The sequence below is a fragment of the Leopardus geoffroyi genome, chromosome B2 (assembly GCF_018350155.1).
Source record: "Leopardus geoffroyi isolate Oge1 chromosome B2, O.geoffroyi_Oge1_pat1.0, whole genome shotgun sequence".
NCBI lineage: Eukaryota > Metazoa > Chordata > Mammalia > Carnivora > Felidae > Leopardus > Leopardus geoffroyi.
Window position 1 is genome coordinate 41,370,556 of NC_059332.1, and position 15,550 is coordinate 41,386,105.

Sequence of the window (15,550 nt, forward strand, 5' to 3'; positions counted from 1 at the left end):
CTCATGCTCAGGTGGGGAGGGTAGGAGGCAGGGTGGGGGGACAAGTTAGAACAGGATTGGAGAAGGAATTAATAACAGATTCAGGTCTCTGAGTCCCTTTAAGATTCTAGGAGGGAGATAGAGCAGGTAGAACAGAGCGAAGAACTGGTGCTCGGTGTCTCATTGATGCCCTTGTTGAGGGCCCTCAACTGGTTTCTTGCTCCTTTGTTATTTAGACCTGGTGTCATCAACTTTATTATTATTATTATTATTATTATTATTATTATTATTATTATTCCAATAGCTTCAGCCTGGTTCCCCATCCCAAAGAAATGAGTCCATAACTCATTCTTTTTTATTTTTATAATTTGTTTTTTAAGTTTATTTATTTTGAGCGTGAGAGAGAGCAAAGAGGGGAGGGGCAGAGAGAGAGAGAGAATGCCAAGCAGGCTCCATGCTGTCCACACAGAGCCCCATGCAGGGCTCGAACTCACAAACTGTGAGATGATGACCTGAGCCGAAACCAAGAGTCAGACGCTGAACCGACTGAGCCACTCAGGTGCCCTGTAACTCATTCTTAACTCTGAAATAGGTCTGGTTCCTTCTGTTTCTCACCAAACTTCTCAGTAATGGAAATAATAGCTAATATTTATTGAATACCTGCTTTATACCAATGACTTTGCTAAACACTTAACATGCATCATTCTCATTTAATCTCTGCAACTACTCTATAGTTGTTGTACTCTATTATCATTCCCCTTTCTCAGATTAGGAAACTGAAGCTCGGGGTGGTCAGGTAGTTTCCCAGAGGTTGCACAGCTAGTGAGTGAGCCATGTGGTTATACAGTGTGTCATATCCCTGAGATGTGTTGGAGTAAAAAAATCTGAGAACAACTTTTCTAGAAGAGTTTTTTTAAATGTGGGTTGCAGCCAGCATTAAAAAAAAAAAAAAAAAAAAAAAGTAACAATAAAAATTATTAGAGTACATTGTATATACCTTAAGGGTAAGTATTCTTTTACAAAATTTTGTTGGTAATATTTGATACATGTTTCTACATACTGGATTATGTCAGCCTTTGGGGTGGTGGTGCTGTACAATAAGCCCCAAATCTCAGTTGCTTACAATTTATTTTTCTCGCTCATGGATCTGCAGGTTGGTGAGGTTTGGCTGATCTTGGCTGGACCTAGCCCAGTTGGGCTGGGCTTGGCTCTGGGCTGAAGGTCTGGTGTGGGTCTCCTCTGCTGGCCCTAGAGCAGGCTATCCTGCAGTGACTGGAGCACAAGGGGTCAAGCCAGATCATGCATGCACCTACATCCATGAGTCTGTTAGTGTTTCATCAGCCAAAGCAAGTCATGTGTCAAAACCCAACATCAATCCCAGTAAGAGGTACTGCAAAGTCACGTGCCAAAGGATGTTGGATATCTAATTCCACCACAGGGTGTGAAGAATTGGGAGCAACGATCTAACTCACCACAGGTTATGAAGTAAAAATGATTTCTTACTGTGGGTTGCACTCCAAAGAACTAGGAAGGTACTACTCTAGAAGGTCAGTCACAAACTCCTGGTCTCCCTTGACCACTCGGCTGTGGCTACACTGCTGGCTACGTCTGCCTGTTCAAACTCTCCTCTCTTGACTTTGATGATGGTACTTTATCTCCACCTTCTCTGACCAGCCTTCTCCAGCTCTGGCTGAGGCTTCCTTCTCCTGTCTGCCCCACAGCTAGCTGTTCTGGATTCTGTCCTTGGCTTTGCTCTCTTCATGCGCTTACCCTTAGGAATCTCCTCTCACTTCACATGGCTTTAATCAGCCCTTCAGGGCGGACAGTTCTCAGAGCATTAGCTCCAATTCTAGCTTTTGCCTCAAGCTGCAGACACACGCTGTCCATTTCCTACAGGACGTTTCCCACTGCCTGCTTCCCTGGGCCCTAACTGAACTTCTCTCTCTCACAAACCTGCTTCTTCAGCCAAGTTCTCTTTTTCCATCAATGGTACCAATGTTTGGAGAATAGTCACCCTTACTCAGTCCATTGTGAGCCCTCCTCTATATGGACCCCCTTCCCTGTCCAAGATCCATTTATTCTACCTCTACCCGGTTTTCTTTCTTCACTTAATTGTAAGAGAAAAAAATTATTAAAAAATAATACTGGTCATGGAAGAAGGCAAATGGTACAGACTTGTATAAAGCAAAAAACACTCCTCTCTCTCCAACCCTGCTCTCCAGTGGTAAGTACCAGTAGTCTCTGGAGTGTGGCTTTCCAGACTTTTCCTGGGCACCCTGAGTCACAACCTCTTTTCCATTCAATTCTCTCTAATGCTGCAATCACAGCTGAGACTTGTTCTCCATGAAGAGCCCTTGCATAAAGGTTAATTCCAAATGCAAACACTTTCAGAGTGGTAATTTTTTTTTCTTCTGGTGATAGTAATTTTTTAAAATACTTATTTAGAGAGAAAGAGCATGAGCAGGGGAGGGGCAGAGAGAGAGAATCCCAAGCAGGCTCTGCACTGACAGCAGTGATGTGGGGCTCAATCTCATGATTTGTGAGATCATGACCTGAGCCGAAATCAAGAGTTGGACACAGGAGGTGCCTGGGTGGGTCAGTCGGTTGAGTGTTCAACTTTGGCTCAGGTCATGATCTCATGGTCTGTGGGTTCCAGCCCCACATTGGGCTCTGTGCTGACAGCTCAGAGCCTGGAGCCTGCTTCAGATTCTGTGTCTCCCTCTCTGCCCCTCCACCACTCACACTCTGTCTCTCTCTCTCTCTCTCTCTCTCTCTCTCTCAAAAATAAACATTAAAAAAAAATTAAGAGTCAGGCACTTAATCAACTGAGACACCTGGGCACCTCTGGTGATAATAATTTTTAAAAGATATCCTTAATTTTTGTTCTGATATTTGGGTGATAAAAATCAGGAGAACGAAATAAAGGTCAATGTGGGAATGGTGTGGTATGTGGGACATCTGGCTGGAATTCTGATGCCCCTCTGGAGGTCCTTCATGGTCAGGGGTAGACATGAGCGCCCATATTCCAAGGGGTTACTGTGATACAGGCCTTATCAGAGAAGCACCAAACTCACATTCCAGAGAGGCCAGGCGGGGCACTTATCTGAGCTCAGTGAGCTGTGTGGAGTCTATAGTGAGCCTGACAGCAGAAGCCTCTGCTGTGGCCACCACTCAATTCAGCTCCGGACTATAGTGCTCTTGCGGGTGCATAGACTAGGAGTTGCTAAAAATTCTAATTGAGAGAATCCAGATTCTTATGTAAAATGAAGCCATCCCAATCAGGCAAAGGAGCTGGGGCACTAATGCTGGTGTGCAATGGCCCAGGGATTGGGTGAAGTGGGAGAGGTCAATCTATTTGAAGGGAAGCTAAGAACTGTGCTCATTCCACACCATACCCCGTGGATGTGGCAGACAGTAGTTGTCCTCTGGAGTGCCACTGCTAAGGGTTATCAACCATGCGTGTGTCTAAACTAGGGGTCTCAAACACAAAAGTCTTTAGAAGTCAGGCAAGAATGAAAGCCCAGGGCTGTGGTTCTATGACTGTACTGCTCAGGCAAATCACAGGCCCAAGCACCGTTAGTGGCCCCTAAAGCTCTTCTGGAACCTATTTATGTATTTGACCTGTTCTTCCTCTTGAGCTAACACATTCCATATGTTAAACTACCTGTTATGTAGAGTAAATTAGGGGGGAAAAAAACCTCTTTGAAACTATTGGGAAATGGGGAAGAGTAGGAGCTCTTAATTCCTTCCTGTAGTTAGGGGTTTGATGAGTGTGTGTATACGCACACACAATTAGGTCTCACAAATCACTTGCACATACTTTGTTTCAGTATTCTCAGTCTTTGGACTGTGACTCACAGTAAGAAATGCAATTGACATCATCACCAAGTACACACACATATTGAGCCATATGAAATCGACAATATGCTACCCTCTCGATCTATAAAATGGCAATTTTACATGGTTCAACCTAACAATAATGCAAACAAAAGTTTCATGCAAAAATATTTGCCCTTGCTTTTTGTGGTACTCATTTATTATTTTAAATGCTGGTTGCAGTACACTAAATTCATTTCATTACCACTACCACTAATGGGTCAAACAAAACCAACCACTTTATTTAGTCTTCACAAAAATTTTTAAGGAAAGGAAATACCACTCTCCCATCCCCTTCAAAACAACCCGATGTTTATTCCAGGGAGGAATCCATTACCCCAGGAGCTCCTATTAACTGACCACTTACTCTATGCTTTAGCCTTTATCTCATGTAATTTGCATTAAGAACCTCAGCGGATGGGTACCAACAATGAGGCATATGATGGAGTTTGGAGAGGTGGAACCCTCATTTCCAGGCGCAGGCTAGAAAGGGGCTGATTCCAGATTTGAGTAATTTCTGTAACTGCAAAGCCCAAGCAAGATATTTTCACTGCCTTGGAGCTGAGATCCAGACCCAAACCCTGAACCTGGGCTTGGCAGCGCTCCAGTTCTAACCGCCCACCCCTTCATGGGCTTTCCATAGAAGGGTAAGGGTGTGTGTGTGTGTGTGTGTGTGTGTGCGCGCGCGCGCGCGTGTGCGTTTGTGTGCGTGTGTGTGTGTGTGCGCGCGCGCGTGTGTGCGTTTGTGTGCGCGGGCGCGTGTGTGTGCGCGAGCGCACGCTGGCTGGCTGGCTTATTTGCTGAAACTTTCTGTCTGGCTCTACTTTTTCCCAGGCCTTTGCACTGGCGGTAGGGTGGGCTTTATCCCCGGGACAACCCCCTCCCCCAGCCCAGCCCGCAGCTGGAAGTCTTCACTGATCTTCATCTCGTCTCCCTGCCCCCTTCGGGGACTGGGAGGCCGACTGTCTCCCCCCGGTCTTTTCCAGATGTACGTCTGCCAAAGATCCCTCCAGTATAGAGGATGATGAATGAGGACCGGGGAGCCGGCCTGGTGGGAAAGTGTCGTTGCCTGGAAAAGAGAGGGAAAGGGAAAGGAAGTCGGGGGGAGGGGAAGGGTTGGAGCGGCGGGGAAGCGACATGTCTGGACGCCAGGGACCCAAGCCTCCTCGGCTCAGCCAGTAAATTTTGCCTCCCTTAGGAAGGCGTGGGGAAGTGCTCCAATCCCTGCACTCCCTTGGAATTTGGGCTGCATTATATCATTTACTGCAACACGCACAATCCACTCAGGAACTACCCCAGTGTTTGCTTCCAGCCCTTCTAATGCCGGGTTCCTAGTGCTGCTCGCATTTCTCCGCGGGACTGAACTCCGGTCCACTCCCAGGCTTCCCCTCAGCAGGTTCCTCCCAATTCTCTCCACCATTCTCCGGTCAGGGGGGCGGAGTCGTACCTCCTCTCCTGTTCCTTTAAGAGGCGTCGGCTCCTCCCCTTTCGGAGTCGCCGTCTGACGCGGGATGACAGCAGCGAGTTCGGTATGTCTATGCAAATAAGCGCTCCCTGTGGGCCAATGGGGAGCGGAGGTGCCGGAACCACGGACCAATGCGGCGGGGGCGCAGGGGCTCACCATATAAGGAGCGGCCTCGCCATAAAAGGAAACATTGTATCTCTTTATATGGGGGGAAGGGTCGGGGGATCCCTCCGCCGCCAGCGCGTGGTCCCGGCCCCCTCCACCCGCCGTCTCGGCCGCGGCCAGCAGCCCCTGCCCCCCGGGGGACGCTGACGGCCGCCGGGCGCGCCGCCCTAGCATACGGACAGGGGGCGCTCCGAGCGGCCTGGGGCAACCCGGGCCACAGGGGCAGGAAAGTGAGGGCCCAGGTCGGCCCGGGCGTGCAGGGGCCCCGGGTTCGCAGCGGCGGCGGCGGCGGCAGCGATAGAGGCTCTAGCAGCAGCGGGAGTGCCGGGTTGAGCCGGGAAGCCGATGGCGGCGGCGGCGGCAGCTCCGATTCCTCGCTGACTGCCCGTCCGCCCTCCTGCATTGAGCGCCATGTTACCGAGCCAAGCTGGGGCCGCGGCGGCGCTGGGCCGGGGCTCGGCCCTGGGGGGCAGCCTGAACCGGACCCCGACGGGGCGGCCGGGAGGTGGCGGCGGCGGCGGCGGCGGCGGCGGCGGGACTCGCGGGGCTAACGGGGGCCGGGTTCCCGGGAACGGCGCGGGGCTCGGGCCGGGCCGCCTCGAGAGGGAGGCTGCAGCAGCAGCGACAACCACCCCGGCGCCCACCGCGGGGGCCCTCTACAGCGGCAGCGAGGGCGACTCGGAGTCGGGTGAGGAGGAGGAGCTGGGCGCGGAGCGGCGCGGCCTGAAGCGGAGCCTGAGCGAGATGGAGCTCGGCGTGGTGGTCGGTGGGCCCGAGGCGGCGGCGGCGGCCACCGGGGGCTATGGGCCGGTGAGCGGCGCGGTGAGCGGGGCCAAGCCGGGTAAGAAGACTCGGGGCCGCGTGAAGATCAAGATGGAGTTCATCGACAACAAACTGCGGCGCTACACGACCTTCAGCAAGAGGAAGACGGGCATCATGAAGAAGGTACCGGGCCGGGAGGCTGGCCGGCCACAGGGGACACGGAGGGTGGGGACGCGCAGGGGGAGCCCGGGAGGAAGGCAGAGCCGAGGCGGAGGTGAGAGGCGGCGAGTCTGCAGGAGCTGTGTGGGAGGGTATAGCTGTTACCCCAGGAGGGCGAGAGGGGAGGGGCGCTAAGGAAATGTGGGGAGAGGGGAGATGCCGCGAACGTCCAGAGAAGAGGGGAAAGGCGCCGAGGTGGGAGTGACGGGCGCGAGAGAGGAACGGGGCCCTTGCGAAGTAAGGGGTGAAGAGTGGTTGTGGGAAGCTTGGAGGCTGCTTGGAAGGTGGTTAATGAGACGCGGGGGTCACTAGATCCAATGCCTTCTGGTGTTCGGGGAAGGGTGCTGGAAAAGCAGGGGGCCAAGGGAAGGTATGGAGGTGAAGAGGCTGAAGCTCTGTAACAACAATGAGCCAGCATGTGTGGGAAGAAGGTGGGCACCACAAGAGTAGTGCTGGCTGGAAGGACTGACAGGTATGATGACCCAATGGGGCTTAAGAGCCCCAGGTAAAGGAGCAAAGCAGGAGAACTGATGCTGCCCTGAGCAGCAGGGACTGAGTCAAGCGATGGCCATGTGTCTTCCTTTGCATCCACTGGAAACCTGCACACTCCCTGCAGGACAGACTTCAGAACCATCTGCCTTTGGGACAAGTGGTGTTTCCAGCCCTAGGGAGAATCTGTGCATGGAGTTTGGGGGAAGGCAGGGAGGTTTGCAGAGGTACCTAGAAATTCTTCCTCTTCCAGCCAGCAATCCAGTCAATAGGGATGAGGACAGGAGCCGTCTTGAGGTGTAGAAGATATGGGAAGGGATGGAAGCAGGTGAACTGGGAAACAAGCTAGAACCCTGGGGACATTGGATAGTGTTTATTTCTGTCCCCTATAGAAACCAGAGCTGCTTCCAAGGTGGGTTGTGGAACTTTTGGGAGAGTAAGGATACCATCCATGGGGCCACCCTTGGTTTCCTTCCTGGGCTCATGGAAGGGTGGTAGCTGCTAATCTAGCCCCCATCTCCTCTCCCATCATTCCAGATGCTACAGCATCAAGACAAAGAAAGAAAAAAGGGGGTAGCACAGTATTATAGGGCAGAAGGACAAATGGCAACAGGTTAGGGCTTGTGTGGTTTCTGGGAAGAAACATGGGACAGCTTAGAACTTACTTGGCGTGGCCCCTTATCCCTAATGCGACTTACAGTGTGATAGCAACTTCAGTTTGGTTCCTGTGACAGTGAAGAGTGGGTGAGAGCCCTCTCTCCATGAGGCTCTTGGCACTATGCTGTAGTCAGGAGCAGCTACCTGCCCCCTGCCACCCCAAGTCCCCTGAGGTTATATATTCTGTCACTAGGGGGCTGTGACTGTGCCTGAGGTATCTGCAGGTCAGTGGCTGCTCCTCAAAGGAGGAGCATGGTAGTTCTTCTGCTCTCCAGCTCACTTCCAGATATCTCGATAGACCCTTTCCCTGCCCCAGTCACTGGAGAGGAAGGTCCCTGGGGGGCGGGGGGGGGGGGCGGCGGACAGGGGGTTGAGATCACTGTGTATTTCTTTTCTTCCCTACTTCCCAAGGAAGGTAGAGAGAAATAGTTTTGCTGACCTACCCATCTCCTCCCCCCTACCCCCAGGCCTATGAGCTGTCCACGCTGACAGGGACACAGGTGCTGTTGCTGGTGGCCAGTGAAACAGGCCATGTGTATACCTTTGCCACCCGCAAACTGCAGCCAATGATCACCAGTGAGACTGGCAAGGCACTGATTCAGACCTGCCTCAACTCGCCAGACTCTCCACCCCGTTCAGACCCCACCACAGACCAGAGAATGAGTGCCACGGGCTTTGAAGAGACAGACCTCACCTACCAGGTGTCGGAGTCCGACAGCAGTGGGGAGACCAAGGTGTGTTTGGGTCGCCTGAGGGGAAGGAAGGGGAGGGACTTCACCGGCAGAGAGGGGAGGGGGTCCCCGTCTCTCCCTCACTCAGGATAGGTGCCCACCGAGGTGGGATGGAGCTGGGTTAGTGCCCCTCATCCTAGGGGACAGGTGTCCATCCTCGCCATCCTGACAGGAGGCCGGCCCCCTAGATAAGCGGGCGGCCTCCGTGCCCTTATAAGGCCGGCTCCGGCTCCAGGCCGGCCTCCCGCCTGCAGCCCGCCCGCCTGGCAGGGCCCTTGCATTCCTCCCGCCAGCTGTCTCCCTGCTGGGGGCGGGGGCGTAGCTTAGCCCTGCCCTCGCAGCAGGCTGAGTTGCCAGGGAGTAGGAAGGAAGCACTCGTGGGCTCCAGGGTCCTGGGAACCCAGCACTGTCGACAGGCGGGCTCGTTGACTGGGCTGGAGACTACCTTACTAGCCAGCCGCCTACCTCTTCAGGATGTCCGGGCCTGGGCACGTTTAGGGAGTGTATTCGCTGCTGCTAGGGATGCTGGCCCTAGTTACGCCTCCCCCTTCCTCTTCCCGGTAAGGAGAGGGGGCGGGGCTTCCTCCATTGCTCCTCTGGGGAGCCCCACCTTCCGGGTGGCCCTTCACTAACTGGCCAATCGGAGGAAGCGGCACTGTTTGCCTTAGCAACGCCTTCGCCAATCAGAGGCTTCGAGCTCAGCTGCCTAGCAAACACCCCGCACTGACCCACCCCCAGTATTTGAACCCCCTCAGTTCTCTGGGCTTGGTTTTCAGTTTGTGGCTTCCTCCTTCCCCTTCTAAGAACAAAGGCTGGCTGAGGGGAGGGTCAGTGCTCCGGGATACCCCCTCTTACTGGCATATCATCTGTAATTGCAAACTCTTGAAGCAGTAGGGCTCATTTATTCCCAGGGAACTTTGTTGAAGGAATAAATTCCTTTGGTAGTTTAATAGGAGCGCCTATTTAATAGGGGCTCAGTCGGTTGAGCATCGGACTCTTAATTTCAGCCCAGGTCACGATCTCCTGGTTAGTGAGATAAAGCTCTGCCTCAGGCTTCGGGCTGACAACCTTCTTGGGATTCTCTCTCTCTGCCCTTCCCCCATGTGCACACGTGCTCTCTCAAAATAAATAAATAAACAAACAAAAATAATAATAAATTATGTATTTAAAAAATTCCATTGATAGTTTAAATCGTTAAGTATTTGGCATGAGTGCTTAATTGCCAAACACCCAAGATCTCTCTGAAACCCTAAATTCCCTGAAAAACTCTTGTCCCTATCTCAGAAGCCTGGCAAATCAGAGCTGGAAAGATTTTTTAAAGGACATAGTAGCTCAGACCCCTCATGTTTACAGAAGAGGAGAACTGAGGCTCGGAAAGACGAAGTGATTTCCCCAGGGTCACATAGATGATCACTGCCAGAGCCGGGAATAGACCTCTGTGTCCTGGTCCCCCAGCCGATGTGATTTACCACAGTCCACTGGGGCAGAGAATTCAGGGAATTGGGATGGTATCATCAGCAGAGCAGCAAATACTTACTGCTCTTTTTAGGTGTCAGGAACTTTATGTGTGTTAACCTATTAATCTTCACAACACCTATGGGGGTAGGTCTTCTCCTTTTACAGACAGGAAACTGAAGTTCAGCAGCTCAGTAACTTGCCCAGGGGTCAGACGGCAGGTAAATGGCAGAGCTGGGGTTTGAACCCAAGCTCACTGGTTCCAGTCTGGGTTGTGTCACGCCACACAAAACTTCTGCAGGGGCAGGGTCCGGTAGAGGCTCACTGCTGCATCTTTCCTCTGGGTGTAGGACACACCGAAACCTGCGTTCACAGTCACCAACCTGCCGGGTACCACCTCCACCATCCAAACAGCACCCAGCACCTCTACCACCATGCAAGTCAGCAGCGGCCCCTCCTTCCCCATCACGAACTACCTGGCACCAGTGTCTGCTAGCGTCAGCCCCAGCGCTGTCAGCAGTGCCAACGGGACTGTGCTGAAGAGTACAGGCAGTGGCCCTGTCTCCTCCGGAGGCCTCATGCAGCTGCCTACCAGCTTCACCCTCATGCCCGGTGAGTCAAGTCACAAACTGAGCGTGCCAAGAGTGGGTTTAGGGCTGGCACAAGGAGAATCTCTTTCCCTGCTAGAAGGAGGGTGGGCAGGGGCCAGAGCCTGAGAGAAGCCTCTTATGTCCCACTGGTAGGCACACCCTTCCCCACTGGGACCCCTATTATCCTTGTCAATAAGTTTCAACCATACTCTCTGGCCTTGTCTAGCTAGCCCAGCCCTGTGCCCCCCACTGCCACAGGGACCATAGACATTCCACCACTTCCCTACCTTGAGTGGAGGATAGGTCATGTCCTAGATGGTTCAGTGCTAGCTCCTATGTCAACCAAGGAGGCAGAGGCAAGGCCTGGGTTGGGAGGAGGAGGGAAAGGCACGAGCAGAGGGCAGAAACCCATGGAGACAAGATTCAGGACACAAAGGGCCTCTTTAGCTCCCAGGAAAGATAGCTATGGGAGTTGGGGAGCAGTGTGCCAGACCCTGGGCCTAGGGTTGTCTGTGGGTGCTTGGTGCAGGTGGTGGATGGGTAGGACAGAACATGAGTAAGTCTGTGTGTCTCACAGGTGGGGCAGTGGCCCAGCAGGTCCCAGTGCAGGCCATTCAGGTGCACCAGGCCCCACAGCAAGCGTCTCCCTCTCGCGACAGCAGCACAGACCTCACGCAGACCTCCTCCAGCGGGACAGGTATAGCTCAAAACTCTCACCTCCCTGCCCTGCCTCATTCATGAGGCCTAGCAGCAAAGTGCCCAGCAATATCCCTCCTATAACTAAGGTCTGAGAATTTCTTAATGTGGAGATGGAGGCATTTGGCTTAACCCTTATTCTAATCCTTTATGGGAAAGTCAGGTGAGGATGGCTGGGTTTGGAATCCTGCCCTGTGGTAGGGCTATGGATTCCAGGAAGAAATTAGGGAGCATTGAGGCCACGCTTCTCTTCATTCAGATGAGAAGCTGGAGGCCCGGAAAGAAGTTACTTGCCCAAAGACACATGTTTGCTTAATTATCAGGAAAGATTTATAAAGCAGTTTCCTTGTGGGAGGGTATCCTAGGTTCTGAGTAGCTGTAATTCCTCTTGGTGTCTCTAGTCATTTCAGAAATGATGAGACAATTTCAAAATAAAATTAATTTTAAGTTCTTGTTAGTGACAGTCTTGTTACACAAGGTGTGGTCTATGGACAGAAGCCTAGCATCATCTGGGAGCTTGATAGAAATGCAGACTCTTAAGTCTTACCCCAAACCTACTGAATTAGAATCTGCTTTTTAACAAGATCCCAGGTGACCTTATGCATGTTAACGTTTGATGTTTAAAAGATGAGTTTGTTAGCCACACGTTTAGAAAGAGGGAGAAGTGAGAACAAATAAAAATGGGATAATGGAACCCCCTGAAAAGGGAGTATGTAAGTTTCCTTAGAGTGGGTCAGTCATTGTAATCTTTGTTTTTCCCAGGGCCTTAGGGTCTTGGAACAAAGAATTCAGCAGATAGACAATTGAATGGTACAATGTGATAGGATACAATTAAAGGTTGGTGCTCTTGTGTTCAAGAAAAAAATAAGGCTTTTCTTAGTTAATCAAAGGGAGCAGAGGAATGAGTCTTCTCCCACTTCTGACCTGGGAAGTGGCATGAGGGCTCTGGAGTCCTGGAATTCCTGGGAGTGGGATGGGGGCCAGTGCCAACCTCACAGATGTGTGTCTGTGTTTGCCAGTGACATTGCCCGCCACCATCATGACGTCATCCGTGCCCACAACTGTGGGCGGCCACATGATGTACCCTAGTCCCCATGCGGTGATGTATGCACCCACCTCGGGCTTGGCTGATGGCAGCCTCACCGTGCTCAATGCCTTCTCCCAGGCGCCATCCACCATGCAGGTGTCCCACAGCCAGGTCCAGGAACAAGGTGAGTTGTGGGGTGGGGCTGAGAAAAGGAGGACCATTTCCTCCCTTATATACCCACATACTCAAATGGTCCCCCACATATACACCTAGATGTACACATTCACATACACAAACTAGGATGTCCACACATATACCTACACACACACACACACACACACACGGATGCTTGCACATATATTTTGACACCCATAGCTGTTCACTAGGCTACATGTGCACACTTGAAAACGCATACCTACATGCACACATGGACACGGATACATTTGGACACTCACCTTTGGGCAGGTACATCTGAGGCTTACCGGGTCACTTTTGCATTTATCATCACTTCTCCGATAATCTGGAAGTTTCACTTAAGCAGGCGATTTGAGTATCTTTTGTGGTTTCCCACTGCAGGTGGTGTCCCCCAGGTGTTCCTGACGGCACCATCTGGGACAGTGCAGATCCCTGTTTCTGCAGTTCAGCTTCACCAGGTAGGTGGGGGGCACCTTTCACCCCATGCCAACCAGCCAGCCAGCCATTTCTTTATCTTGACCTTGGGGATTCAATTTACCTATTGGTCAAAGCCAAGATCCCTAGTCAGGAGGCCTGTTTTCCTGGTCAAGCCTGTGGTGGACAGGCAGGCAAGCAGTGGGAGCTTCCCCTGGCTGGTGCCTCTTCCTTACACATCCTTTTCCCTCCAGATGGCTGTGATAGGGCAGCAGGCTGGGAGCAGCAGCAACCTCACCGAGTTACAGGTGGTGAACCTGGACGCCGCCCACAGCACCAAGAGTGACTGATCCGCCCTGCCGCCCTGGACAGATGGCCCAAGGGATGGCACCACTTATTTATTGTTGCCTTTTCACGTTTTCTTTACACACACGTTGACGGGCCGCAGGAGGGAGGCAGGGAGGAGGAGTGGGCAGCCACGGGACTGAGCCCTCTCACTCCAGCCAAAGAAATGGGCCAGCCTGCCCTCCACCCCGTCCTCCCTCACCCTCCCCTCCTAGCTCCACCTCCCATTTTCTGTTGATGGTGGGGCTGTCCTCCCTCCTCAGACTCCCCTTGCCAGCTTGGCTCCATGTTTGCCATGAGTATTAGCTTATCCAATGGGACCGTGCCCCACCTTCCCACACACAGGCCTCTGTGGGACTAGGCACCGTGTTCCCCCTGAGGAAGCAGTTGGGGTCCTCTCCCAGCCTTGCTGACTCTGTGTCAGCCCTGTGTCTGTCACAGGCTGGACAAAAAGAGCCCTACCCCTGCCCCTCAGGGAGCCACCTGGGGAGATGGGGCTTCTTCCCTCACGCTGCCGCCCCGTTGTCTCTGCAGCTCCTGAGAACTGGGCCTGTGCACAGAGCAGGTTTCTGGGGCCATCTGCCCTGCCCTGCCTTGCCAATCCCCTTGGGACTCCAGGGACTCCCGGGTTGGAGGGAACCACCAGTGTTCCCTCTCACCCTGTCTTCCCCCCCTCTCCTCCCAGCTGCTTTACTTAAAGTTGATTTTGAACTTTTTATTTGAGGAGACGAAGTGAAAACAAATCTATAAATATATATTTTTAAAATATTTAAACTTTTTTTTATGGCGTTTTTCTCGTCCCCCTCCCTCCCCAAGCTCCCCTTCCCTGGGGAGCCCTGGGGCTCCCCGGAACTGGCTGGGCCTCTGGGGACAGAGCCACCCCATGAGCTCGGGGCCCACCAGTGTGTAGGGGAGATTCTGGGATTGCCCGGTCCTGGGTTGTTTCCAGGAGAAAACCGGGGGAGGGGCCCTCAGGCCATGCCCCAACGGGGTGGGGAGGGTGACCCACAGCCCTGGGTCTCTTTTTGCCCTTTAGGGCTGTTGCAAGGGAGAGGGAAGAGGGAGACCAAATGTGGGGACGGGGGTGGGAGGGTGTCAGGTAGAGGCAACTGACTTCATTTGTGCCACACACATGGGCATTGCAGCCTTGCGCTCCCCCAGGCCTGCAGCTGCCTGGGGCCCAAGTTGCAGTGAGCAGGGTGGGGTCTGGGAGGGGGTGAGAGGCAGGAATGGGGGGCAGAAGAAACGGGAGCAGCTCTTGGGCTGAGTATAGAGATAGGGGAGCCAGAAATGGGCAGCTCTCCCAGGGAGTGAGCAGCTACTGTAACTTTTTTAAATTAAGACAAAAAGCCTTGAAGAAAATGACTTTATTTTTCTAAGTGTAACCTCAGTATTTATGTAATTTGTACAGGGGCCGTGCCCTACCCCACTCTGCCCGCTATGGGGTAGACCTTGAGGATGGGCCAGCATAGGGGGAGGGTCTTTTACCCTGTGTCAGAGCCTACCTTCAACCCCTATATCCAGAAAGGGAGCTTTTTTTCAGAACAGGGCAGCAGTTGGGGTGGAGTTTTATTAACCCCTGTGACTGCCTTCAGGAAGAACAATCCTGCTTCTGTGATTAGGTGAAGGGGTGGGGGAAGTTTTTGTGCACAGCCTAGTTATCAAGGGGATGATTTGCCGACATGTTTGAGAACCCCTGTAACCTCTAACCCCCATTGCTGTCTTGCCCCAGTTTGGGGTACCAAGATGGAAGTCACCATTCTGGGCTTTCTCCTGGAGATAGCTGGGGTTTATGGGTGGCTTACAAGGCTGGGGCATGGCAAATCAGGGGCCAGAGAGTGGGGGAGCTTGGGACTCAGGTCTGTAACTGCCCAGCCCCCTTTCTCTGCTCTTGTTTCACTCCACGATCATTCACTCACTCCCCACTCCCCCACCCAGGGAAGGAGACTGATGAATTCCTCCTCTCCTTCTCACGAAAGACAGACCCAGTGAGTGAATCAGGCAAAGTGCTTATAATGTGTGTTGTGTGAGCGTGGCCTTGGGAGAACATGTGTGCGTCAGGGATGAGGTGGCATTTATATGTGCAGCAACCCTTGGTGTTTCCCTTCCTTGGTGGCTCTGGAGTGCGTGTGTGTATGTGCGTGCGCGTGTGCATGTGTGTGCAAGTGTGTGTGCCTGAGTGTGTGTGCGTGCGTGTGTGTGTGTGTGTGTGTGTGTATGAACGTGGAGTGTGTATGTAAGTGGTTTCTACTTCCCCTGGGATGCTGACCCAGGAATAGTGGACATGGTCACAGTCCTATGTACAGAGCTTTCTTTTGTATTAAAAAAATACTCTTTCAATAAATGTATCATTTTTGTGCACAGACAGTGGGGTCTTTGCCTCCGTTTCTCCGTGTAGGGAGGGAGGGAAGAATGAAAAGGAATCAAACTCTAAACGTTGCTCTGAGATGCAAGCCTGGCTGCTTGATGAGAACAAGGGCAAAGC

At 52.6% G+C, this 15,550-nt stretch overlaps 2 protein-coding genes across 2 annotated transcripts; one reads left to right on the forward strand and one right to left on the reverse strand.

The window, feature by feature from the left end:
* Positions 1-3,984: 3,984 nt before the first annotated feature.
* LOC123608407 lies at positions 3,985-5,659 on the reverse strand. Its single transcript, XM_045498288.1, has 2 exons — positions 5,303-5,659; positions 3,985-4,924 (listed from the first exon to the last, which is right to left on the reverse strand). The coding sequence occupies exons 1-2, from the start codon at positions 5,657-5,659 to the stop codon at positions 4,676-4,678; spliced, it is 606 nt and encodes a 201-aa protein (XP_045354244.1). The 3' UTR covers positions 3,985-4,675.
* SRF (serum response factor) lies at positions 5,589-15,432 on the forward strand. The gene is made up of 7 exons (XM_045498287.1): positions 5,589-6,430; positions 8,080-8,346; positions 10,149-10,410; positions 10,966-11,085; positions 12,104-12,295; positions 12,688-12,764; positions 12,975-15,432. Exons 1-7 carry the CDS (start codon positions 5,897-5,899, stop codon positions 13,068-13,070), a joined length of 1,548 nt encoding a protein of 515 aa, XP_045354243.1. The 5' UTR covers positions 5,589-5,896; the 3' UTR covers positions 13,071-15,432.
* Positions 15,433-15,550: the final 118 nt, after the last annotated feature.